This window comes from Dromaius novaehollandiae, chromosome 4 (assembly GCF_036370855.1).
Source record: "Dromaius novaehollandiae isolate bDroNov1 chromosome 4, bDroNov1.hap1, whole genome shotgun sequence".
NCBI classification, from domain to species: domain Eukaryota; kingdom Metazoa; phylum Chordata; class Aves; order Casuariiformes; family Dromaiidae; genus Dromaius; species Dromaius novaehollandiae.
This window is the reverse complement of record NC_088101.1, coordinates 23,129,536-23,155,941: the sequence shown is the minus strand read 5'-3', so window position 1 is coordinate 23,155,941 and position 26,406 is coordinate 23,129,536. Positions and strand designations below refer to the sequence as shown.

Sequence of the window (26,406 nt, the reverse complement as noted above, 5' to 3'; positions counted from 1 at the left end):
TCGGGGCGCGTGATTCGCTCCTCGCCGGCGGGGGAGGGGGCCTTTCTCCCTGGCTGTCGGCCTCTAGTGACGTCATGCTGGCGGCGGCGGGAAACTTTCGAACGCGCGGAGGGAGTGAGCTGGTGGCCCCGCGCGCGCCCGGGACAGGTGGGTAGGCGGGGGCGGGGGGGCTGCCGAGCTCCGCGCGAAGCCCCTGGGGGTGACGTGACGTGGCGTGACGTGGTGCGACGTGGTGCCGCGGCCGCGCGCCTGAGGGAGCGGCTCGGCCGTTGCGGCGGCGGCGGTCGCTAACGGCCGGTATTAAATCATAGGAAGTATTCACATTGCTGCAACTGCTGTGAATAACTGGAGGAGCTGTTCTGTATCCCTGAAGAGTGTCTGCTTTCCCCCTCGGTTTTATACCTTGCTAAACGTCTCTCGTGCTTGCTTCTACATGTGTCACCCTCCACAGCGTTGTACGTGCTGATCCGGGCGCTGCCAAGAATGTGACGGCTGTAGAAAGCAGTGTCAGGAGAAGAAGCATGAGTGTGTGTTTGTGTAGCTACTTTATATCAAGTATTTCTCACGAAGTTGCCGTGTGAGAATAACTGGAAATCTTATGCTGTGTCCTGTGGTCAATTTTCATTGCAATGACATTAATTGATTAAACTGGATAAGGTCTTAAGTGCTGCTCTTTAAACACTAATGTAAATCACAGAACTGATCAAACATTAGCAAAATGTACAGTAAGTCACAGCTTCTGAAGAAGAGTTGCTTTTATAATGTTTTTTTTTCCTGTTTTCATCATCAGAAGCTACTTTAAAAATAATTTTGAACCAGCTTTAAATATGTAAAGAGGCTTGACTTCACGGGCAACCGATTTCGAAAATCAGTTATCTTTAATATGAGTTAAGCATGCGTGACCAAGTCAAGTCAATAAACTCTTGACAAAATTAGTCCGTTAATAATTTGCATGGTATTTTCTTGCTGCAAGTGAACACAGTTATGATAATTTGTAATTTCAAAGTGCAATATGACCAATAGCGTTTTCAGAGTTGCCAGGCATTCATTCAAATGAATTTAAAATAGATGTTGGCATCTATAAAAACACCTTTTTTTCCAGCAGGCTTTGTGTTAAATTATTTTCAACATGTGCCTTTAAAATTCCTACATCAGGTATGCCCTGAGGTGTGGGGGGGCTAATATTCCCACATCAGGTATACCTTGAGGTGGGGATCCAGGGTGTATGTGGAGTTTTTTGACTTTTTTCCATCTAGCTTTCTTCCTTTGAGAAAAAATACGTGAACTGACATCTATTTTCTTGAATACATTTCTCTTACAACCATGCTGAATTCTGAAAAATTTCCTGTCTCTCAGGCTGTATAAAGATATGAATATTTGCAGAATAAGCTGTTGAATGACTGTTTTGCTGAAGCGATGACTTCTCAAGAATTTACTGTAAGTCTTTTTTAATACTGTATGCAATTGAGTAAACAAAATCAATTAAATATCAGTGTAGCTGCTGTATTGTTTAAATGTTTTCTTACTTATCATTATTTCAATATTTACTCTTTCGAATCAGGTATTGTACACTCACCAAAAAATGAAAAAATCAAAAACGTGGCAAGATGGAATTCTGAGGATTAGAACTGGAGGAAATAAGGTGAACAACTTAAATTTAATACAGTTTGATATCATCTGCTGCTGTTTGACTATCAGTGCTATTGTAGTAGATCTGTGAAATAAAACTCAGTATTTAAAATTTTTTTTTTTTTATTGCAGGCAATCTTGTTTGATGATAAAGCACAATGTTTGGAGAGCATATTTATAAAATCTCAGGTATATTTTGTTTTGGAGTTTTTTATTTGTATGCTTATGATTGTTGGTTTGTGCTTCAGGAAGCATTTCAAACTTGTTCTTTTGGTAATTGAGGTAGTACCACTTTTTCCCTCTGGTGATATGGCCGACAGTTTCTTATATCTTATGAAAATCTGCTGTAATACAAATAATGAAATGCTAAAGCTGCTTCCATTTATTGATTAAAACTAACTGTTTTCCAGAAGCAATGTAGAAAATTTATGGAAATGTGTTGATTTTGGGTAAAAGCAGTGTATTACAGTAATACATTAAGTGAACATGACTTGAAACTTGAGATGCTAATGTTTTCTATTATATTTGGTCTGGCAATTTGTATGGGGAGTAGTGTTATATTGGGTGAAAAATGTTAAGATTTTGACTCTTCTATGTGCAAGTATCACAACATTTATAAGGAACTGTTTTTGTTTCTTACATAGCACTATTATGTATACACTGCTGCTTTGTCTTTCCTAGGTGAACGCTGGAGATAATTTAGAAAGTGAACGTTATTTGATCACTGTTGAAGCAGTAAAGCTGAATGAAAAATCTTCTGAAGATCAGCCAAGGAAGGCAGAAACTACAGCAGTGAATAGAAATGTCATAAAGCCTGGTGGTCTGCCTCTAAGGCACCTGCCTGTTGGGTTGAAAAGGAAGTTTACAGTATGTCTTTGTTTCCCAAGTTGTCTGACACTAACATGCATTTTAAAACACCAAGGGCACATTTTTTTAATGAACGGTGAATATACAGATAATGTCTCCCTGCTTTTTTTGGAACTGGAAATCAGAATATGTTACTGGTTAGAGTAACATATGGTCAGAGTTTACTAAATCTTTGTTGGGTTTAGCAGGATTTCTGCTGCCAAGGGTATAGTGAAAGTCACAAGCGTTTGAGATTATTTCTGTACATGTGTAGAATCATTGTGATATTTGGCCAGAGTATAGTTTATGAAGCATGTCCTGTTTTTATCTTTTAGATTACAAAATGTAAAGTTGATTTCTCAGTACAATTAATTTTAAACTTCTCTCTTAGGGTTTCCAAGGGCCACGCCAAGTTGAAAAGAAAATACCAACAAAGGAAGATGAAGAAAAAGCAACAATATTGCCTTTATCTAAGCAGTGTCAGGGTTCTTTTCCATCTAAGTTTTATATCACCTCTCCCTTATTTTCTACGATTTGCAAGAAGGATGCAGACACAAATTTGTCTACCAACTTCCATGAAGATGTATATACAAACAATGATAAAGAACATGAGTCTTTCACCTCACTGGTTTCCGCTCCATTTCTTGATATATGTAAAGAGACAGAGAAGAGGAACTCTGATCAGTCTGTTGTGAAGCCAGAACATCCTCTAATTACAGAGCACACCAAAACAAGCAGTCATGTGGCAGTGTCACAGAACATCAGGAGCACGGCACAGATAATAGCTCTTTTGAAGTCTAAACCAGCACAGCTATGCAGAGAGCAAGCAACTTCTGACATCACAGGATGTCATTCGAGGTTTCAGACATCAGAAAACGTAGATAGTTTCCATGACCGAAAGAGCATAACCCTACCTGGCTTTTCAGGCAACCCTGACAAAGGACTTACTCAAAATATTCAGCACCAACATTTTACAAAGGAAACTGGAAGTGATAAAAGGGAATGGAATGCTGAAATGCTGCTAAGTTCTGCTGAACAACCTTGTGATAAAGAAGTTGCAGGACAAAGGCACGACAGAAAGGCAAATAACTTAAGTCAAGATTTACAAGATCCCTGCAGTACAAAGACTTTGCATCCTGAAAAAATGTGTGCCTGTATGAATTTAACAGACAGCAAAGGGCAATGCACTCTGGTTTGTGAAAGATATCGAGAACCCTCATTCTCTAGAAGTGAAGGGGTACCTAAACCGTTATCAATTAACAGATGCGCTGCCAATGACCAACCAAATAGTTGCATCCTATCTGAATCCAGCATAAGTAAAATGAACAGCAGTGAATTTGTGTCATCCTTAAGTGATATTTCTTTTTCAGCAAGTCCAGCTGAGTCCATCGCCCCTGAGACAAATCCCTCCACATGCAGAGAGCATTCAGTGGCCAATGGTCTTATAGAGGATTCATCTGTAAAGTCACAAAATGAACTCCAGCCAAGACGAAATTCAGAAACAGTGTCTAGTGACTTGGAGCTCTCTGCAGATGTAGTATTGACTGGACTTGAAGTTGTAAAAGAGGAATTAGGTACACATGGCAGAGACAGTGGTCCAGATGAACAGGTGATGGAGATTAACTTCAATTTATTGGAGGCTTTTGATTTTAATGACACAGACAATAAAGACCTGTGTGAAAGAGATGTGAAAGAGCTTGTTGAAGGAGACATGCTTTCACAAGGTCCAGCTTGCTTAAAGGGAAAAGATGCAGCACAAACTGTTGAGTTGAGACTTCATTCTTCCTGTGAAGTAATGTCACGCAGCAAAAAAGAAGTCAAAGGTTTAATATTTGATGGAGAGAATGATAGAAATCGCTCTACAGGAGGTATACCATTGCTGCTTTGTGACAACAATGTTGGCAACATTTGGAGAACTGCCGAAGACTCTGTAAGCCCCACCAGAATTGAAATGGAACTTTTGGATGATAGAAACAAAATAAAAGAGACTAGTGAAAGTCGATTAAATATTGAAGCTAGCACCTGTAAGAAGGATCTTGATGACTGTGCAGCAAATACCATTAATGAGGGGTTGATAAAAAGCAAGGACTCTGATCTTTTGCCTAGTGGCACAAATATTAATGAAGGTCATGCTGAAACCAATATATTTGAGAAAACTGAAAGTAATTCATGTATTTCTAGCAGCAGAATGATTTCTGCAATGGACAAAAGAACTGCAGAGGAAGTGTTACCGCTTGGATGTACAAAATCCCAGTACATAGATTTAGAACATTTCCAGGGTACTAGTAATGATGGCATTAAACCAGGTAGTCCTTTCCCAGCTTTTTTGCAAAAATCTGATACTTCTTGTGGCTCATTCGAATATATTGTAGAGGATCAGCAAAATGTATTTGACATTTCATATAAGGAAGATACTATAATTTCCAGAAGTGCTATCTATCTTTTAGGAAAAGGCCATTCATCTTCAGAGGAAACAGAAATAGGTGAAACTGAGTTTGAAAATATAGAGAGCATAAATTCCCTTCATGAAGCCTGCGAAGGTGAAAGAATAGGAATGGATTGCGTGAAATGCACAGCATTTGTTGAAAATTCATCAGAACTTCCTGATTTGGTAAACAATATCGCTCTTTTAAGAGCTTTGACTGAACATAGCACAGCATTAGAAAGCTTACAAAAGATACAGGAAAATAGTAGCTTATTATATGAAGCAGAGACTTCTAAAGAGATATTTGAACCCCTTGTAAGAGACAAAGGTTAGGTCAGCTTCTATTTTAAATTGAATATTATGTATGGCTTTTCACATGTTTGACTTGTGTACTCTTATCTCTCCTGCTGAATGATTTGTATCCAGAAATCATACTTTTGGAGTGATATGTTATGAAAATTACCTTATGCAATTTTTAGTGTTTGAAGTACCAGTGGGGGCTCAAAATCTGCTTCTCTGTTTGCTTTATTCAGTTAATTTCACTTGTGCAATTATTCACATGGGTAGGGCCTGCAAGCTAAATAAATATTCAGATTTTTTCTTATAAAATGAATACTGGAACTACAACTTATAACACTTTTCCATTTCTTGTAGCTATAAAACAATTAACAGAAATGTCTTACTCAGGAAGTAGAGAGCTATCTTCTTGTTCATACTTGGATTCTTCTGGCCTTACGGTAACCAGTTTTTGACTACACATATCTATCTCTACAAAATAAACTTGTTTTCCACAGGGCTTACTCAGTTCCTGATTTACGAAACAATAGTGACTGAGATGGAAATTGTTTAACCATATCAACTAATAAGCTGATAGTAAACAAAGGATGTCTTCTTGCAGACCCTATCGTCAGTAAATGTTGATAAGACTGAAAGTATGGCAAGAAACTTAATGTTAATTGTAATATCTAGTTAAGTTTTTATCATAAAATTATAAAATCTGGCACTTCCTTTCCTATCCTATCTTCTTTTACTATTTAGTTTTTCTTTCTTTCACCATCTTTTTGGATGCATCGCTTTCCTAAGAACTTTAGCATTTAGGTTGAGATATGCTAGCAATCTATTTGGAAAATTTTGCTTTGTGCTTGATGCTTCACATTGATTTTTATCCTATGCTGTTACTAGTCTTTCTCTTTTGACTCCCCCTTCCAAAGTGAAAGGAAGATTTTAGAATGAATTCTTCTGTTTTTTCCAGCTGATCTGAGCAGCAAACATAGTTCGTTAACCTATCATTGATTTTTTTTTTTTTTGGCTTCCAAATAAAAAGAATATAGTTTAAAATGCTCTCTGCTATATCAATACATTTGGTCTTTGGAAAAGTGCTAAGTTTTATTAGTTTAAATTCTTGTCTTAAATGGTTATTAAACTGTTAGATTAATTAGTTTTTGGTACTTTTATATGCAGCCCCTCTGTGTGGACAACATATTACAGAAACCCAAACCATCTATTCTGCCAGCAGCACCAGGCCAAGGAGACTGTAGGACTTTTGACTGCCAGCCAAAGGTACAATTTCTGTGGAATCAATGTATAATAAATACAGTCTCTTAAAATTCAATTAAATAGTTCACTGTTTTCAATATGTTGCAAAAAGTCCTAATAAATACTTAACCAATCTCGTAATAGGCTTCTCAGATGGATCACTTTTTAGTTCATTTGTCTATGGGTTGTTTTCCATTGAGAGTTTCAAACCCAGCTTTTACAATGTGAAGATAAGGCTAAGAAATACTACATCAGACAACGAGATTTCTGTTGATATAGAGATTTTCCAAAACTTTCTTGTGGCTAAGTTGCTGAGGTGCAAGAGAAAGATGGCTTCAAAAGCACAGATTTTTTTTCCCTCTACTACAGCTTTAAACAGGTGATCTTTGTTATATGCATGCAAAATACTTTTATTGACTCCAGATAGTTCCTGAACAGTTCTTGTTTTCAGTTAACGATAATTCTAATATATTGTGTAGCCTGTTGAGTTTCAAGGGCACAGAGTAAAAGGGTCAGCAGCTAGTGAGATAATGTTGAGAGCTCCCTGCTCGCAGCTAGGATGGCACCAGTACCCAGATACTATGGAGTCTGCAGCTGAGAGATTTTTGTCACCCCTGTTTTCAAGCGATTATATCCTTTCTGACTGCAGACAGGTAAAAATTTTTTTCAAAGTTATTCTTACTAACCTTAATGCAAGACAGTATCCTGTAAATGTAAGATAAAAGAGAATTCACAGTTGGAACACTGTAATCATATCTAAATCATTAGGAACCAAAGGTAGTACTTTATGGTTAAAACTTTGCAATTAGGCATAATTATTTTTGCTCATCTTTTTCATAGGAGTATGTGTTTGCAAGACATAACCTGTTTTTTTTGTTTGTTTGTTTTTCTCTCTGATCAGGTTCACTTTGAAAAATATGCAGTACGTGGTATTAAACAAAGAAATTCCTTATAGAAAAAAGTAGCAAAGGGCTTTTATAATTATTGTTTCTTGGGGTTAATAGTACAATATTCATCTTGAGTGAGAATGAAACATGAGGTGCAACATAGCTTAAACTATTTTTCTAATGCAGTATCCATTTCAGTATTGAAAAATGGGAGGAAAATCAGTATTATGTATGTTTTTTATTTCCAGAATGTGCTAGAGATACTGAAGATTTATATTTAGAAATAAGATCTTCATCCAAAAATAATATATAGAGAGAGGATTAAAAAAAGTTCAATTTCTAACAAGTTTTCGTTCATGCTGTTTTTGTAAAGTCTCCACATGCAAGAAATTTTCATGAAGATGATACCAATTTTACTGCAGAAGGGAATTTTCAAAAGAAGTCTAACATTATTAAAGAGTCAATAATGGATGAAACTCGTAAGTGAGAGTAAAAGTAGAATGGCAGTGATTGGTCTCAGAACAATTTTTCAGCATGACTGCTGTCCTTCTCGTATTTTTCCTAGCATTGGCACTGGGTATATATTCTGAAATTCCGAAACGGATAATGTCAGGCTCACTTTCACATTCTGATTTGGTGCAAACGCAGTGGACTTCATGGGAACCTTCCAAGGTGTGAATTGACTTTGTTGTAGGTTTTTTTTTTTTTTTTTTTTGTCCCCCTCCATGTCTTCATGATAGCAATTTTATGTCATGTTTAGTACCTTCTAATCTCAACTGAGAGACATTTCAATTAGAATAATGAGAGAGAGAACAGTGACAAAAGAGCTATAATCAGGGTTGGTTGTTTTTTCTCCCCCCTGTCCTTCACTTGACATGTTAATTCTTCATCTCTAGATGATTTCATCAGTACCACCAGCTTCCTCACTTAATCCAGACTCTCCGATTTGTCCACCTTCAAGAAATGAGGAAACTATTGAAGACATCCAAGAGCCTCTGATAGACAGGATCATACCAATTGGCACAGAACCTTCAGAATGCTTCTTCAGTAAGAAATTGTAGTTTATAATTGCACTTCACAATATTTTTGCTAGAAAATCTCTGAGGTTCTTTGGAGCACAAGTCCCACTGTAAAAAGCCAGTTACCCTGGCCCCTGAAATAGACTGATTCTGTATATGTCTGGGTAACTACAGACTTCTATTTGTATTTGTTTCACCTTGTTCATATATATGTTTGTCACTTTTTTAAAGTGAAATTTTTAATAGTCTTTAGCCAGATCAGTTAAATTAGCCTGGGGTCCGTTTTCCCTCCACCTGAAATACTATTTTCTCCTGAAAGAAACTTTAGTAGACTGATTCCATTTATGAAGAATTAGCTTTTAGTTTGGAAAAAGCAGGCTGTAAGCTAAGCTTCTAATTCATGCTAGCATTTTCCATTTATTTACTTGCTTTTAATTTTCTTCCATATTCTGCTGCCTTCTGACCCACTTCCAGTGATTAAATTGGCATCTATCATTGTCTGTCATTTCTTATGGATATTAGTTTAACTAAAAGGATGCTTGTAAAGCTAGAAGCCTGTTATCCATATTGGTTAATATTAATTCTACACAATTTTGTGTGTGATTTTTGGGAGAAGGAAACAAATCTTAAGTTGTTGGTTTATTTTTCAGTTGGCAGCTGTAGTGACAGCCAAAAATATCATAAATTTTTTTAATAACCTCCAGAATGGAGTAACTTTTACATATTTTCAGCCAAACACTGAATTTATAAAAGTGGTGTGCCTATAAAAATGTGCCCTGAATATAGGGATTTAAATAATAGAAGAGTCATAGTTCAAATTACTCATTTTATATGGCATGATACAAAGAGCTTGCCAATTAGAAGACAGGGTGTAAAAGGAAGAACTTTGAATTCTTCAGCTTTATTTTTGTGCATCTGAGGTTAATGTGCCATCTGTAAGTGCTAAGTGTCGCTTATAAGATGTATTTGTCCTACAGCATGGGAGGAATCCAGCTATCCAGAACAATGCAACCTCTCAAGATTCAAACCCACTGTTAAAACACGAGCTCCACTTGTCACTGTTCCTGCCACTGGGAAGATTCCTGACGCAGAAGTTTATCTGACTGACTGTGATGCGGTTCAGCAATCTGTTGGCTCTTCAGTAGTCAATTTACGCAACAAGTCAGCAGTGTTTCCTATCAGTGCTTTTGGCCCCGAGGACAGGAATTATGAAACCTCTGTGTTTGAAGAGCATACGGAAGACGGACAAAGGGAGTCTATACAACCAATGTCTCCTAATGTGACTTCACAATATAGACAAAGCAAGTGGCTAAAATACCAAAACAGTGCTCAGTGTGACTTGATATCTCAAAACAGCGATGATGTGGAAGTGACTGAAGACATCTGGGCTGAGAACATCCTTGGAATGCCACTGGGTGACACAGGAGAGAGCCAGAGCAGTGCTATGAATAAAAACCCTCCTGGCTCTGTCTGTCTGCGGATGGCAAAGAGCATGGTTGGTAAACGTTGTGCAAATAGCAAGAACAGAGATTTAATTTCAGAGAGGAAGTTACTTTCTCTGCACTTAAGTCAGGCTCCTTTAGCTGAAGCAACACAAAAGGTGTTAAGCCATCTGAGCTGCCACACTGTAACAGGAGAAGTCCAGGTGTGTAACTGTTCAAGCAGATATAGTTATGACAAAAGCACATTTTTTCCGGACAAAGTAACTGCATTTATCTGATTTCCTGTGAGATATTATCACTATGATTGGATGAAGTGTTTCTGTATATTTAGTAACACAAAAGAGTCTCAGTGATAGAACAGCAGCTACTAATGTACTTTTCAGTGCTGTGACTAATCCTTTATAGAGGTAATTCCTTGGCACACGCAGTGACAGATTTAGATTTGTAATCTGAATGTTGATGGCATGAAGATGCTGGGCTGATTTGTCATTATAATTGGTAAGAGCATATTTTTAAGAAGTGGTTTTCTTAATTGTGAAATCAGTGTTGTTTTCACAAACACCCACATCTTGCTTCACAGTGTAGTAAATAATTTTTAAATATTTAAAATGTCATCACTTTTAATCATGGAGAAGTAAGCTATGGCATTGAATAAGGACCCAAAATTAACACAGCTGTTTGTGAATAGTAGATGATCTGAAACAAATGGAGTGTGTTGGAAAGAAACCAAAAGTCACATTTTAGAAGCTGTCACATGGCTATGCTTGAGAGTTGATGAAAATAGGTAATTTTTTTTCTTTTTTTGATACAAAAGTACTGTACACCGTTTTCTAGTTCTTTAAAAGTATGTTTGTCCAGTAAAATACTCGTACATGAACTGGAGGTGTTGAAATAACTACTGTATTTCATATATACTGGTATATAATGTGTGTGTGTGTGTGTGTATACTTATGTATGTGTGCACATGTATACTGTATCCACATATACTGGACCTTAAAAAGCTTTTTAGGAAAGTCATCACTATTATGCCCGTGATCCACTGCAGTGCAGGAGAGTGAGGGAAGCTTTTTGGGGACTAGCTAAAGGGGAGGCTGGCGGTAGGCTCAGTTTCCCCAAAGTGCTAGTCTGTTTCTTCCTTCTCTAGTCTGTAGTACCTTTGCTGTAGTTTTGTCTGAAGAGTTGTATTTCAGTGCAGAAATGGTGCTAAAAATGGGATTTATGTGTTTCTTCTTTGTGTGAAGGGCTAAAACATGTATCTGAATTACCTAATTTACTCTAAAGCCTTTGAAAGTATTACCTATGGTCTTCAAAATGCAGGCTCTATGTCCAGGGGCAAATTTAACTTTGACCATCATAAATAATAATCCAAGATCACTGTACCATAGCTCTAGTTGTACTTAATTTTACTGCTTTTGGCAGTCGGCAGTTGGTTAACTGTACCTGCAGTTAACCAAGTTTGTAAACATTCGTGGTGAAGGGGATTTATATTTTGCTTTTGTGGAACCGATTCTTCTTTGACAGTCTTCATCTTGAAACTTCTGGTTGCAGAATGAGGTCCTGTATCTGCTAGCTGTATCTGCAGATCTGAGCACAATGTTTGGGGGTGGAGGGGAAAATGAGTTTTGGCATTCCTGTCCAGTTGCCAGTTATCAAAATTCATTTCATTCATGTTTGTCATTCCACTAAGGAATTGTACAGTCAGGGTTTTGCAAGTTTTAAATGGTTTATTTTTCTGCTTTTTAGGACTTAACAGTTTCTGAGTTGTCCTTTCCTAATGTGGATAAGGTAAAATATGCTAATGTTCCTAAAAGGAAGATTGCCATACCGACTGTTTTTCAGTCTCATGTTCATTACAAACAGATTTTTACAGCTGCTTTAACAGGTATGTCTAACATGATGCTCTGGAGAATGCTGTCATTTGTGAATAGGACGTAATTAAAAATACACATTTCTGAAGCTTCTCAAGGCTGGTTGGGTAGAGAGATGATATCAGCATCAACTATTGGAACAACTATTTGCATTTGGTTTGGAAATGTATTTACTCAGATATGTTCAGTCTGTACCCAAAGTTGCAAAAACAAACCAAAAGACCAGTTCACTTCTGTTCAACTGTGTAACCACAAGCTTGTTTATCAGTCTTTATGTTATCAGCCTTACTATCTATGCTTTTTTGTAAGTACAGTTATTTAGTGTTTGGATCTTTTGGAGCCATATACTTAAATGTGATTTGTATGAAAGTAAGGCAGTTATAACAAATCAATTGCATGTGCAAAATGTGAGTTTTGCAGGCTCGTAAGATAAATGCTCTCTTTTAGGACTCAAATTAAATATTTTGGTTTAGATTTGGGATTGAAAGTTTCAAGTGAAAATGTACTTGTTTTAATGTTGTGTACTCCTGTAACCATTTTAAGGCTATACTAATTGCTCTTTTATTCTCCTTTTTCTGTCAAGAGCATTTAAACATAATTCTATTTGAGCTGTCACAAAGATTACACAAGGCTCTTTCAAAAGTGGATATATCATTTTACACTTCATTGAAAGATGGGCAAAGTGGGAGCAAAGAAAGCCGTGTTCCACTGTGTGATCACATGCTTCCTGCTAAGCTTGTTGTCGTTAAAAAAGAAGGTCAGAACAAGGTGCTGTTTATTCCTTGTTTGTTTACAGTTTGGGATGTTTGTCTGTTTGGCATATAGATTATATTCTGTGAACAATTAAAGAAGGATTCTATATGTGATTTACAATTACAGGTTAAGGTGATATGTTATGGAGATCAGCTTTAATATCTGCCAGTGTCCCGAATTGATGAGCTAATAGTTCTCTCCATACGGTAACAGTTTTATATATGTAGAGAGAAAGACTTGAATTTACGATTTTCTAGGTTGTATGGGATTTCTGTAAATGATGATTACAGAGTGGCTCCAGAACCTGAGAATTCTGGGAACACGCTTGGTTTTTCAGTTGAATGTGCTGAAAACACAGGAGTTTTATCTGATTATATTATATAGCAGCTAGTACTGGTCAATTGCTTTATATATTTTTTCTGTTTGTTTTAAAGTGCTAACGGTCTATCTTGTCTTGTTGTTTTCTTTTCCTGTTAGGGTCGTTTGTTCTATACCTGTGATGCCCCAAAAGCTGAGCAGTGTTCATTTTTCAAGTGGATAGAAGAGGTGAATCCAGGACAGATAAAATCCAGACCCGGTATAGTGCTTCATGATGTAAAAAGTATTGGGGCGTACCTCAGAAGTCAGAAGATTTCTTTCTATGAGGGATGCCAGCTTTTGGTGAGGTATTCCGAAAACTATACACCTTTCACTAGTGCTATGTGAAGTGTGGGATTTATAGATATACCAGTAACTCTGTATTTCAGTAGAATTTAACAGACATTCAGTAACTATATTTAAAAGGGCTGCAGTTCTGTGTAGAAATGTAAAAGCCAAATTATTGAAGGAGAAGTATTAACAGCAGTAGCATTTCAGGTCGGTATTCTTTTCATCAAGAATCAAAACTGCTTGCTAGCAACTTGATCAATTGCTCAGTGGAATCCCTTATGACTGTCCTATTTGAATTACTATTCTTTTAATCTTTTGTAGGAGAGTTTAGGACAGAGTCTGATATATTCTCGTAGTGATACTTCTCAAAGTAGACATGTAGTAAAGATCTTTGGTCATTAATATTCATGGAAACAGGAAAACCTGGCTGGACACAACATACGTATTCTGATGTTAATATTAGAGATTCTGTCTAAGGCTCTCCTTCTACATTGCTTAAATATAGGAGAAACAATTTAAATTTGGCTGACTATCAGAGAAGTACTTGCTAGTAGAGATAAATATTTTTAAACCCTGCTAATTTAAGAAGATGCACAAACACTATAATCTGTGCTGTATAATTTGGTCTCATCTCTGGAGCTTTCTTATTTTTTGTGATGATTCCAAAATGTGCTATCGATTAAACAGTTTTTCTTAAAATTATAATTTAACAGGAAAGCCTTTGAAATTCAAACAAAACAGTTTAATAAGTTAAAGAAATTTATGAATACACGTGCCAAATTCGATGGTGATTCCAAAAGCAAATTATACCTCAAACTGAGCAGAAAGGAGCATTCTTCTGTCTACAGTAAAGGTAAGCAAATCTGAGTATCACAAGGATTGTTCATGTCCAGATTCATGCTGTACCTTTTACAGTTTTAAATTGTAACAGAAAAAGAAATCTCAACCTCCTTTTTGAACTCTTGACAGCTCTGGTAATTTAATTCCGATTCTAGAAAGGCAACAGAGTAACTCATTAATTCATCTTTTCTGGTAAATATTTAAATACATCTTCAGAAAAATATGAATATTTTGTCCTTAGGCTCAGACTAGATTAAGTCTGAGCAGTGAAGTTTCAGGACAGGCCAGTATTCAGATAGATAACCTGTAGGGAAAACTTTATATGAAAATTGGTGTTTGAATAGTCATTGCATATCTCTGCATATCTCATACAACTGAACTGAACATATTTATCCCACATACTTTGATCCCACGTACTTTCATTTTAGTGATGGTTTAATTTATAACGTAGTAAATGTTGGGCTATTTTGTTTGGCTTGATTTTTTTTTTTCTTAAAAGCCTTCAGTAGAAGAAGCTTATGAGAATTATGTATTATTTTGACAGATGATATTTGGGTTGTTTCGAAGACTCTAAACTTTGATCCCCTTGATACTTTCATTGCAAGTAGTGCTTTCTTTGGACCGTCATCTAACAACGAAGTAGAATTACTACCCCTGAAAGGCTATTGTCCCTCAAACTGGCAAACAAATAGTAAGTTGTACACCAAATAATTTAGCATTAAGTAAAACCACCATTGTGGGGAAAAATGTGGCTAGTGGTGAAGGATGAGATGGGAATTTCTAAAATCTAGCACATCATTTTATTCACAGTATTTTTTCCTTGTAAGTATGTTCAAAAGTGTAATTTAAATGCAGTACTTATGCAATTAAAGCTATAAAGTAAGGAATAAGAAACTGGAGCTAGTAAAAATACACATCTACTAGCCTTTTTTTTTTTTTCTAATGCAATGTGAAAATTGTGCACTTAATCACAAGAAGCTGTATTCATACCACTTAACCCTAAGGAGGTAAATCGGGTATTTGAAGTTAACAAACTAGTCTTTTTAAGCTTTATGTGTACTCATTAGGGAGAGTGTGTCTGCAAAGCAAAAAACACAGCACCTACATTAAACTCCTGTTCTGAATTGCATTCAGGAGATTGAAGAATACAGAAAAAAATACTATGGTACACGAGTTCCGTGTAGCCATACTTCCTATCAAAATTAAGGGCTTCAAATTCAATTGGAGGTTTGGTTTTGTTTTTTTCCTGAGTATAAATTGCAAGACTGGGGTATCAGAGCGGTCAGGGTCTGGGAGAGTTTAGCTTTTCTGTCTTAACTTTGCTGGATTACAGGATTTCAAGTTTATTTTTTCTTAGGAAGAAGATTAAGACCAGAAACTTCCTGATCATAAATACGGATATTATTTCATACTTCTATGAGCTTTACAAAACTAAAAGACTAAGTAGTATGAAAATAAAACTTTAAATAATATATAATGCCTACCCGTTATAAACAACATTAAAATCGATGTATGAGGGTTGCTAAACATATTAGAAACCCTCCTCTTTCTTCTTCCTCTTTCTTCTTGTTTAGGAAATCCCTGAGCCCCAGAACCTTAGGATACTGGCAAAGAATTCAGAAAAATATGGTTAAATATATGCTTGGTTCTTTTACTCTTCTGTAGGCATCCACTTTAGGATATTTTGGAAACAGGACACTAGGCTAGATGGACTTTCAGTCTGGCCCAATGTAGATGTGTTTGTGGGTTTTGGGGGTGGAGCGTTGTAAGAACACAGCTGTTCAGCAGATCAGAAATCATCCTGTATTGTAATGGAAATATTGATAGACAATTCAATTTGAGCTACTGTGGTACAGATGGGTTACTTATGAAGCTCACCTACTAAATGCCAAAGCCTTATAAATACTTCTCTACAAGTATTTTTAAACAATTAAAGATTTTTATCTAAACTTGCATCCCAGAAGGATCCTAATGCTGGAACTGCAAATACCTCAAGATGACACACCTTGAAAAGAAGCACTTAGAGATCGCTTTGCTCTATAATAATCAGTCCAACATAGTAATTTTGGTTTCTGTTAGGGCGGCTAATTATTCTCTTGGTATTTTGTAGCTGATAAGAACTTTTGGCTAATTTCATATTTTCCTAATTTTATTTTTCTGTGACCTTTTCAGTGCTTGTTCATGCCTTGCTAGTTTGTAATGCTAGTGGTGAGCTTACGTCTTTAAGAAATATGGAGGAGTACTTCAATCCACTTACGCTACCACTAATACCGTATCTACTAAAGATGTAAGTTACTGTTTCAGTGATACTGTGGACGTGCAATACATGAATAGGTAGAGAAAGAACAACAAAAATTCCATCGAGTTTGCCTTATTAAAAAGTGGATGAGAAAAATGAAAATCGGAGAGACAGTGTAAGGAGTGAACTGTAACAATGTAATTTTCACTTCCATAGAATTGTAAATATATCCCCTGCTTAAATCTAAAGGATTATCTTTCCTAAAATTAACCTGCAGCCCACGTTTTATAGCCTAGAAATTAATGCTGGGCAACTTTATGGCCATGAGATTGATAATACAGTTCAGAGACAGTACTAAGTTAATGTGTATACTTCATGGGAATTCACTAACACTGTTTTTCCTGTCAACTTTCACAAATTTTAGAATCTGTTGAAATTAAAATAAGAATGAGGGGAAAAAAGGAAATATTTCCTTGGAGATTCGGAGAGATATAAGGATATTTCCAAGACTGCTTGTGGTTCACTGGATAAAATAAGTAATTATATAAACTCCTGCTACCTCTGGCTATGAGATTCTACCACTCTTAATTCTATCCAACTCGCAGCCTTGGAATAAGTCAGATTGAAAACATAACTTCACAGCAAGAGTGATAAAACTCCAAAGTCCATTTTGGTTGATCCACCTTTCAACCACGGAAGTTATAAGGGGGCAAAAATATAAAGTTCTGCTATATTTGAGGGCTTAGGGGGGCAGCAATTTCTAATTCCACCAGCTCTTAACTGTAAAACCTCAATACTTCTATGTCAGGTAGGTAAGAATGTCAGAACCAACCATGAGATATAAGTTGTACATTTGCAATATTATACATTTCATACCAAATGGTCTGAATTCATTCTTTTTATGATTGTTGTGTTTTTCTTAGGAATTTTGATTCTGAAAAGGCTACTAAGAAAGTCAACAAAAGAAGATTTATTCCCCCAGCGTCAAACCTGAAATGCACAATGATGTATGGACTTGTCAGCCCTGAAATAACAATGGCACTAGCCAGGAAGATGATCCAAACGTTCTCATTGAACCCAGATCAAGCTACGTCATTGATCCAGATAGCTGGGATGATGACTTCGCATGAAAATGTCAAACCAGTGGAAGAACAGCAGATCTTCCCTATCACAATCATACATGGTATACGACAAATAATCGTTAGATTTACAGCTATTTTTTCTATGAAAAAAATGCTAATTGACATGTAATGCCAGTGCTAGTGACGTATCCCTAAATTCTCTCAGTGATGATCCAGTAGACTTGTTTCCTTTGTGCTAATTAATAATTACAATTCCAGGCAGACTGAGGTATTCTTACAACTAGATAAACATTGATTTATTTTAAACTCAGCCAAAAAGATGCTCTTGAATAAACTGCCTTTGTTTGTAATATCCTTTTCAACTGTTTTGTAACACTGCTGTCCTCACGTAGTTCACATATTTCCTGAAAATCCATTTCTTGCATGAGGCCCCTCTGGTAATGACCTTGATACTATAATCATTGCATCCATTCTATCAGCACAGACCTTTAGATTTTTGAATTGCATGCTAACTTTTGTAGGAATTTTACCTGAGTGCAGAAATCTTTCCTAGCAGACATGTACACAAAACAGAGTTATTTTGCATCTTCTGCCTATTTTTTCATATTAATTTTTCTTGAGATGTACTGTTTCTGCTAAATTGTCATATCTTGCTTATTATGCATTTGTCCATGTTGTTTTATATTTCCTTCTATCCTTTTTCAGTTTTACCAGACTCTTCAATGTGTTCAAAAAGGCTAATAAATATCTTAGTTCAAAGAGATTTTGAAATCTATATGGAGAAGCAGCTACCATAAACACTAATTTTAGAGCCAGTCAAAATAAATACATTGACAATAATGTATTAGTACAAATAGCACTGGATTTAAATTGCCTGAGGTTTTGTTAGGCTGTCAGGCATATTAACCTATTTATAATTATTAGACATTCCAAAACCATCATCATCTCTAAAATGCCTTATTTTGTCCCTGAGGACACGGTATGAGGATGCGCGTGTAGATGTTTGTGTTTGTATTACGTTAATGTCTTGGTGAGATTCCTTAACAAATACTACATGTGTTCCACCAGAAAATTTAGGAAGAATGTCTTATTTACCCTCTTCTCTAGTTTTTTAGACATTGCAGGCAGTAAATAAATACAAAGTGTAAGCCAACTGGTTGCCCGTGGAAACCTAGAGCTGCTGCAGCAAGCACGTTTAAAATATACAATATGCAAGGAATCACAGCATAATATTTCAGAAGATAAATTAGTGTTATAACAGTTAATCAGAACTGTACCTCATAGACATTTTTCATTCCTAACTTTTGCTTTGTTCTAAAATACCAGGTGTTTTTGGAGCTGGAAAGAGCTATTTGCTGTCTGTTGTAATCTTGTTCCTAGTACAGCTCTTTGAAAGCAGTGAAGCAAAGGATGGCCAAAGGCCAGTTCCATGGAAACTTCTGATTGCTTCCTCCACTAATGTTGCCGTTGACAGGATACTGCTTGGGTAGGTTACAGTGAACTAAAATTTTACAGACTATTGTTCCAATGTTGAGAATGCACTTTTATGGTAAGGATAATTGTGTTCATATTGCTGGCATAAAGCTTTAGAAAGACTGCATTCTCCCCCTATGAAGTATCACGCAAGGACTTTAATCTTACCCTTGATCCTTTGTATAGCACACCTATGCTAAAAGACTGTGTAAGGCTGGCTGCATTAATTTGTGTAAGGCTAATACTGAACCCAACTTTCATCACATTTACTGTTAGAAACTACCAGTCACAGAAGGTGCACAAGAAGCTTTAGGAAGTAGCAGTAGGAGAAAGGTTTAGGGAGCTTCAGCAAATACAGGGGAAGAAAAAGAAGTCATTAGAGGTTAACGTGGAATAAAGCTCATAATTTGAAAGGGTAAAGGGAGGAAGGGAAAGTACAAATGGAAGATCATTTACGAGAAAAGAATTATAAAGGTATAAAACACTTTTGAGACAAATCATGATGAGATAATTTGTTTTGATTTTGATTTACTTTAATTGTGTTCTAAGTTGCTTCACATCGTGAATTGTAGAAGCTGGTGTTCTTCAGTGTTTTGGTGTGTTTGTTAGTGTCTTTAGAACCATTTTTAAATGTTTCAAAATTGCTTTTTATATTTTTGTAATAAGTATAATCTCTTTTTCTTTGAAGTCTACTTGATCTTGGATTTGAGAGTTTTATCCGAGTGGGAAGTATTAGGAAAATTGCCAAACCAATTCTTCCCTATAGGTAAGAATCTTAATCTTTGAAGGATCTGCAGAGGTTATAAGGTAGATCATAGTTATGTAGTGCTGTGAAATGACTATTCTGAAGCCATTCAAAATGTGATAAGCCTATCTTAGTATTTTTTTCAACAGTGGAGAGTTTTATCTTGTTTTGGGAATTTGATTTGTTGCCGAATGGAGCTATTGCTTTTAAAAGGAATGCAGTAGAAGAGATCAAAATAATGGCCAGTTCGAGATTTGGGAATGTATGCAAGGAGGAAAAGCAGAAAAGACAGGCTTAAAATAGATATATGTCATTTGTAGTGATGAGAACTAGAAGGAAGTAATCATAAATTTAATGTTCAGTGAATTAATGGTAACAAGTCATTAATTCTATACTTCTTACCCAAGTTAACTTTGCTATATAAATCTACAGTGTTATGGGGTTTGTGATCTAGATTGTACTTTTTGCACAATTTAAGAGAATGAGGTATAGGTCAAGCTCAATAAAGATTAGATTTTCATTACTTGGTGACAATAGCATATAAAAGGTGTAAAATGGTGAATGAAGTATTTCCCATCAGTTCTAGCTCTGAAATCAACTGTATAGCTTGGAGAAGTCATTTACCATGCTTATGTGTGTGGTTGAGGCGGTGAGTCTGAGCTAGTGCGATAAAGGTCTGTTTTAAAACAGGTGTTGTACTAGTCTATCTCAGCTGGATTTGGTATGGGTTAGTACATTGTTGTGAAGTACTGTTGTGTACTATGTATGATTATTTTACTATATTGGATGTTCACTGAACTCTGAAAGCACTGTAATCTTCCGTAATTGTAATGCCTGTTATAAAAATTGTTTTTGAAGTTTACATGCTGGCTCAGGAAATGAAAATGAACAATTGAAAGAACTGCTTGCTCTCATGAAGGAAGATTTAACTCCAGTTGAAAGAATCTATGTGAGGAAGAGTATTGAGCAACATAAACTAGGGACCAACAAAGCTATATTGCAACAGGTACCGTCAAAGTAGTTGGATGGGAAAGTGAGTATTCAGTATGCTGTATCCACAAGGCCTGGCAAAGGGAAACTGAGGATCCACTCTCACACCCAAGGCTACCAAATTCCTACAGTTTTGAAAAATAAAATGAATGCTAGGACTGGGGCAAGTTTGATTCCACGGTTATAGCTTAGTGTCTTATGTGCGTATGACTTCTTCTTTGTGCTTATTCCTAGCAGTCATCGCTGCCACCTTTGTCACTGGGGCTCAAAAGGTTTTGCAGGGTTGTATAGTTGTAACTCTTGCTGTATCAGACTTGCTCCAGTCTTAAATCCATGAATCTGTGAATTCTTCTAACACAGAAGCATGCCAACATAGCAAATGCCAACCTTTGATCCATCTCTGTGCATACACAATACTTCTTACTGAAAGTTAGAATTTAATTTTTGAGGCTCTGTGAGCATGGCATAGCATGCAGTAGAACTGCTTAAAAAAATTAAAAAGTAGGTGTATTCTACTGCTGAAGCTATAGTTATGTACTGCATACAGATAAACTATTACATAATCTTAACATTTTCTCTACTCCTCTCCCCCTCACCAATAACAAAGGTAAAAGTGGTTGGAGTGACCTGTGCTGCCTGCCCATTCTCTTGTATGAATACCCTTAAATTTCCTGTGGTGGTGCTGGATGAGTGCAGTCAGATGACTGAACCTGCTTCTCTCCTTCCTATTGCCAGGTACAGCCATCCTTTTGTGATTCAGCAGAGATATAACTTCTAGCTAGCAGTGACACAACTTTAAATAATTGCCAGACTTAGACATCTTGTAAAGAACATGAGCTCCAAGCTCTTACCTTAGAAAGCAAAAAGAATAATTACAAATTGAAGCCTGCTCTTAGATGCCATCCTTGAGTTATCATGTTATTTTAACTATGGAAAGAGAATGATCCATGGAGTGATCTATGATATATAAAGAAAGCACACACTTTTGTAACTGTTATAACCAGTGTATCATCCTTTTTGGATTTTTTTTTAATTTTCTTGTTTAGGTTTCAATGTGAAAAGCTGGTCCTTGTTGGAGATCCTAAGCAATTACCACCAACTATTCAAGGGTCTGATAGTGTTCATGAAAAGGGATTGGAGCAGACTCTGTTTGATCGGCTTTCCTTAATGGTATGTACTACTGCCACATCTTTAACAGGATGGAAGGTGTTGTTCCAGGGCCACTGAAGTCAGTAAAAGTCCTGATTTAGATGTCAGAAGGGTCAGTGTTTCAGCCTGTTTTTTTGTTTGGTTTTATGAAGCAGATTCCATTTTGGTGCAATTCTGCGTGAATGTTATTTTAACAGCACACAAACTGGAAAATGTAACAAATACAAAGTAAAAGAAGAATGAATTAAAGTACAATTACAGATTCCACCTTCTGATATTTATGTACAGTTTCCAATCCAGGTAGAAGAATCGGGAACTAAAATATTTGCTTTAACTTTTGTTGAGCTGTACGTATGAAAGTAAAGTCAACTTACTGCAGGAATTACTTCCACTTATTACTTGTTTCATCTAATTTACATTGTGAAAAATTTAATTCTCTGGTCCATTCACATTTTGTGCCTCTTAATTCTTTAGGGGCATAAAGCAATACTGCTTCGGACACAGTACCGATGTCACCCTGCTATCAGTGCTATAGCCAATGAGCTGTTTTATGAAGGAATTCTGATAAATGGTGTTTCAGAGGAAGACAGAAGTCCTTTACTGGATTGGCTTCCAACACTATGTTTTTATAGTGTTAGTGGGATGGAGCAAGTAAGCTTTTAAACATTTCTTGTATAAAAAGTCAATATATTGTCATTTTTTGCCATTCTATTTCCATTTGCATTGTCACTGTGCAACAAAATGTATTTTAACTGCTGGTTATCAGAGCTAAATTAGAACTTCTTCCCGATTTCCAGATTGAAAGAGACAACAGCTTTTATAATATGGCAGAAGCTCATTTTACAGTCAAGCTTATCCAGTGTCTGATTGCAAGTGGAGTAGAAGGATCTGCAATTGGTGTGATTACTCTTTATAAATCACAGATGTGTAAGGTTTGTATAATCTATCCTCAGTAAAATACTTTTCTTAAACGTATTCTTTTAGAATAAACGTAGGTTTCATCTGAACTAGAAAAACTGAGGTAGAAGTGAAAAAAAAAGTGCTGAAAAGGTGAAGCAGAAATTGCATTTGTTGTCTCATTTAAAAAAAAAAATCTGTATAGTTATTTCTCTAAAAAGTTAGAGAAAACGTTTTAATTCAAACTTGCCTCATAATTTTGGGGGTCTTTTCTTTTTCTTTTTCTTTCCCTCTCAAACGCACACTCAGAAAACTGGTAAGTTAACCAGTTCATAATATTCGCAAATGAATTAGGAGCTGTTGCAAATTGGTATTTATGACAGGAACAGAATTGTTATATTCAATAACACTGATGTTATCTATCTAGCAGGGTTGCAGGTTACCTAACCTGGTTGTCCAACGCTGACATGGGCTGCTGTGATTACTAAGCAAAAGCACTGGTTTTGCCAAACCAAATGCCACCAGTGTTTTGTCAAATATGGTTTCATTGCAGATTTTTTTAGAGCAGTTAGTTGAGGTTTTCTTGTCATTACATTCTCTGTTTTCTTAATCTGCATCTCATATAAACTCAGACTTGTTGATTGCTTTTGCTCAAGACAAGGGATTGACTCTGTGAATACATGACTCATATCAAGATCCGTATTTATTTGTCTGCAGATTCAGAATTTGCTTAGTGGTGTACACTCTGAAGCTCTTGAAATTAAAGCTGTCCAAGTGTCCACTGTAGATGCATTCCAAGGAGCTGAGAAGGAGATCATTGTTTTGTCGTGTGTAAGAACAAGACAGGTTGGATTCATAGATTCAGAAAAGCGAATGAATGTTGCACTGACAAGAGCAAAGAGGCATTTGCTGATTGTTGGAAATCTGGCCTGCTTAAGTAAGAACAGACTGTGGGGAAGAGTAATTCATCACTGCAAAGGTAATATATTCTTTTTCTTTATTTTCAAAATCATGTAGCTTATCATTTTTTTTCTTGCCATTAGGTACATTACAAGCATGCAATGGTTGCCATTTTATCTATAAACTGTGTTCACACTTGACGTTTATTTGTTATCCAGTAATGCGAGTCCTCATTGATGCCATCAGATAGCTAGACAAAAAGCACCATAGGAAGGAGATGTGGAACCCATAATATCACTGCATTCCTAGCTCTTTTCCAGTTCGCTTTTACCTAGTAGACCCAAGCAGAAACAAGTTATAAACAAATTCTTCTATATAGCAGAATATCTGAATAGCTAGTATTTAAATAAAGGAAACAAAAATCATGAGGCCTTTCTGTGAATAAGGGCTCATGTTATCTTTGGAAGATAAATTTTGATCTGCTTTAAAAAAAAATGCTAGTGGAGATCAGTAAGCTCTATCAAGTAATTCCTCATTGCTTTGTTTGCAAGTGACTCTCTTGTGAACCTATTTGTTTCATCAGACCACAGAAGGAAATACAGGTTTTTGAAAATCAGTTTCTCACATAGTTTCCACGTATTTCCTGAAGTTTATTGTAATTCTGTTTTTCATAAACTTGAAAGTTAATCCTATTTAAAAACAAAACCAAACAAAAAGCCTCGTGGTTACCCCTTACAACTCCGTTAGAAGGTGTTTAAAATGCCTGAACAGTCCCTTTGTCCTATATATCTTTGCTTCCCACAGCATGCACACTTTGGAAAAATAGGTTGCATTTCCTCCCTTCATTGGTACTTGAATTATCCCCCTTGAAATGAGACAGTTCAGATCTTGAAGCATTATTTACCTCTTATCTCAGATTCTTTCCTTGGAAGGTTTCTTTGAATGGGCGAAGCAATAGTATCCAGATCATCTGAATAGGTTTAATAAAATCTGACTGAATCCGACTTCTCAGTGCCCGTGGAGGCACCCTTGCAGAGGGGCACATCCCATTTTAGAGGAGTAGAGCTTTCCATTAGCAGATGCTGCAAAGGGTGTTCCTGGCCTCTGTTGCTGAGATTCACTATCTCTTGTCTTAGAGTCACTAGAGAAGATGCCAAAGAGATGGGTGCTGGAAGAGTAATTATTTTACTTACCTACTTGGTTGACATCAAAGGAAGCATCTTGTTAATGGCTGAACTCTGTGAAGAACAATTTTCAAAGTAGAAAAATAACCTTTTGTTGGGTTTTGGGAAATAGGTGTTCTCGTCACCACATACTAAGTACATGATGAATACTGTAAAATGAGATGTAATTGTCCTGTTTATTGCTGCTTTTAGGTTGGGAAAATGGATTACAACATGTAAGCCAGTGTGAGCAGCAGCTAAACAACATTCTTAAGTGTTATTCGGAGAAAAATAATGAAGAAAAGGATAAGAAAAAGGAAAATTAAAATGTGTGCATATTTTTATTTATTAAAAAATACAAAATGTGTGTCTATAAAGATCACTAGGGCTCTTCAAGCAAATGTAAGATTTGTTTCATGTGGGATAATTAATTTTGTTTATACTTCAGTGTGCTGATACTCCTGTGTTAACCCTCTGTTTATATGGCTACAGACAAAGAATAAAGTTATTGCATCTGCTTGATAACTGAATCCTTTTATAGTTAAGTTATTATACCTGATCGTATTATTCATGTTTCATTATACTTCAGGTTAGATATAGACCTAACAGCGTATCTTAAAACAATTTTGTGATATTCTGTATTTACACATCAGAGAACCTTACATCTAGAAGCATGATTAAAAAGGGACTAATAAAAAAAAAAAAAAGGAGGTTTCTTTTTTCTTTTTTTTTTGTTTTGGAAGAAAATTATATGTCCTTGGTCTATTAAATCTTTGACTGTCAAGAGAGGCAAATGAGAAGAGATTGACCTGCATCTAGACTTCTTACAGGTTTTGGACAAGGTCCCTTAGAGGTGTCTGGAGGCTACTAAAAAGATCAAGTATTTTGTTTTGGAAAGAGAATACTGTTGTGTCAGAAACTTTCTCTGACAAGGAACAAAGTTCAGTATCTTCACCATGGCCAAAATTTAATCAGTAGGCTGTCTCAAAGCCTGTACAGGGAGCTTCAGTGATTAACATATAAACTGTGGGAGAAAGTGTGCTGAGCATGGACCTCATAAAATTTCTAGATGCTGCAGTGTTGTTAAATTTCTTCCCGAGAAGACTCCAAGGAACGCTGGAGGGCCTGCTGTAGAACCGGCATCTTAACAGCACTGAAACTATCATCAAATTATTACAAGTAATCTGGTTTCTTTCTTTCTGCAGCTTGGAAACAAACTGCCTAGTGACTAGCTTGTTGTGTCGTTGTCTCTGGAAATAAATCAGAATGGTGGGAAACGTGCTATAAGCATACTGTAGTTCAGTAAGCTGACTGTGGACCTGGTTAGCCCAGGATGACATAAGGAGGAAAGGGGGAAAGTTTATTTTACCCCAAAGAAGTGAATTAAATTCTTGCTAGCTGAGCAGGTGGGTGTGGGGTGGGACAGGCTGTGGACAACTAACACTACCTGGCTATGAGGGGGCAGGGGGCTGCCTTCCTAAGGGACAAATTATATATCCTCTTGTATAGTTCCTTAATTGTTTCTGCTGTTTTGATGGCTCTGTCCAAGAGAGAGGATGCTGGAGTTTAGATGGGTTGCAGTCTTGATCCAAGCTGATGGTTGCTTCCTATGGGTTCACTGCCTTGAAAAAAAAATCTAGTCTATGCCTGTGCCACGCAGATGTCTTCTTCCAGTCATAAGCTCGCACTGTGCTGCTGTTGGCCAGAAAGGCCCCAGTATTGCAGCATTTCCCCTTCCCAGTGTGGCATTTGCCCTTTTGCAGTGGGGTGCAACCCCGTGTCCTTGTTGCTGGGCAGTAGCGATTCTTGCTGGACAGCAAGTGCAACCACCTGCCACAAAAATCTTTACCCATAGGCAGAAGACAAGGGAGTGTG

The 26,406-nt window shown here is 36.5% G+C and overlaps 1 protein-coding gene across 5 annotated transcripts; it reads left to right on the top strand.

Annotated features, from left to right (window-relative positions):
- The first annotated feature begins 3 nt into the window (after positions 1-3).
- Positions 4-25,242, top strand: ZGRF1 (zinc finger GRF-type containing 1). Of its 5 annotated transcripts, XM_064510613.1 has the most exons (29): positions 4-147; positions 1,357-1,437; positions 1,562-1,642; positions 1,762-1,818; positions 2,311-2,496; positions 2,867-4,781; positions 4,923-5,228; positions 5,555-5,637; positions 6,362-6,460; positions 7,697-7,802; positions 7,889-7,995; positions 8,220-8,370; positions 9,320-9,987; positions 11,528-11,666; positions 12,236-12,420; positions 12,883-13,070; positions 13,767-13,906; positions 14,438-14,584; positions 16,066-16,180; positions 17,056-17,315; positions 18,541-18,700; positions 19,376-19,453; positions 20,291-20,438; positions 21,030-21,157; positions 21,469-21,592; positions 22,046-22,222; positions 22,369-22,503; positions 23,186-23,447; positions 24,745-25,242. In XM_064510613.1, the coding sequence occupies exons 2-29, from the start codon at positions 1,417-1,419 to the stop codon at positions 24,855-24,857; spliced, it is 6,279 nt and encodes a 2,092-aa protein (XP_064366683.1). In that variant the 5' UTR covers positions 4-147; positions 1,357-1,416; the 3' UTR covers positions 24,858-25,242. The 5 variants fall into 5 exon arrangements, with proteins under 5 accessions (XP_064366683.1, XP_025957524.2, XP_025957522.2 ...); XM_026101739.2 differs by lacking the exon at positions 4,923-5,228; XM_026101737.2 differs by having other exon boundaries at positions 2,867-5,228; positions 9,320-9,837.
- The last annotated feature ends 1,164 nt before the right edge of the window (positions 25,243-26,406 follow it).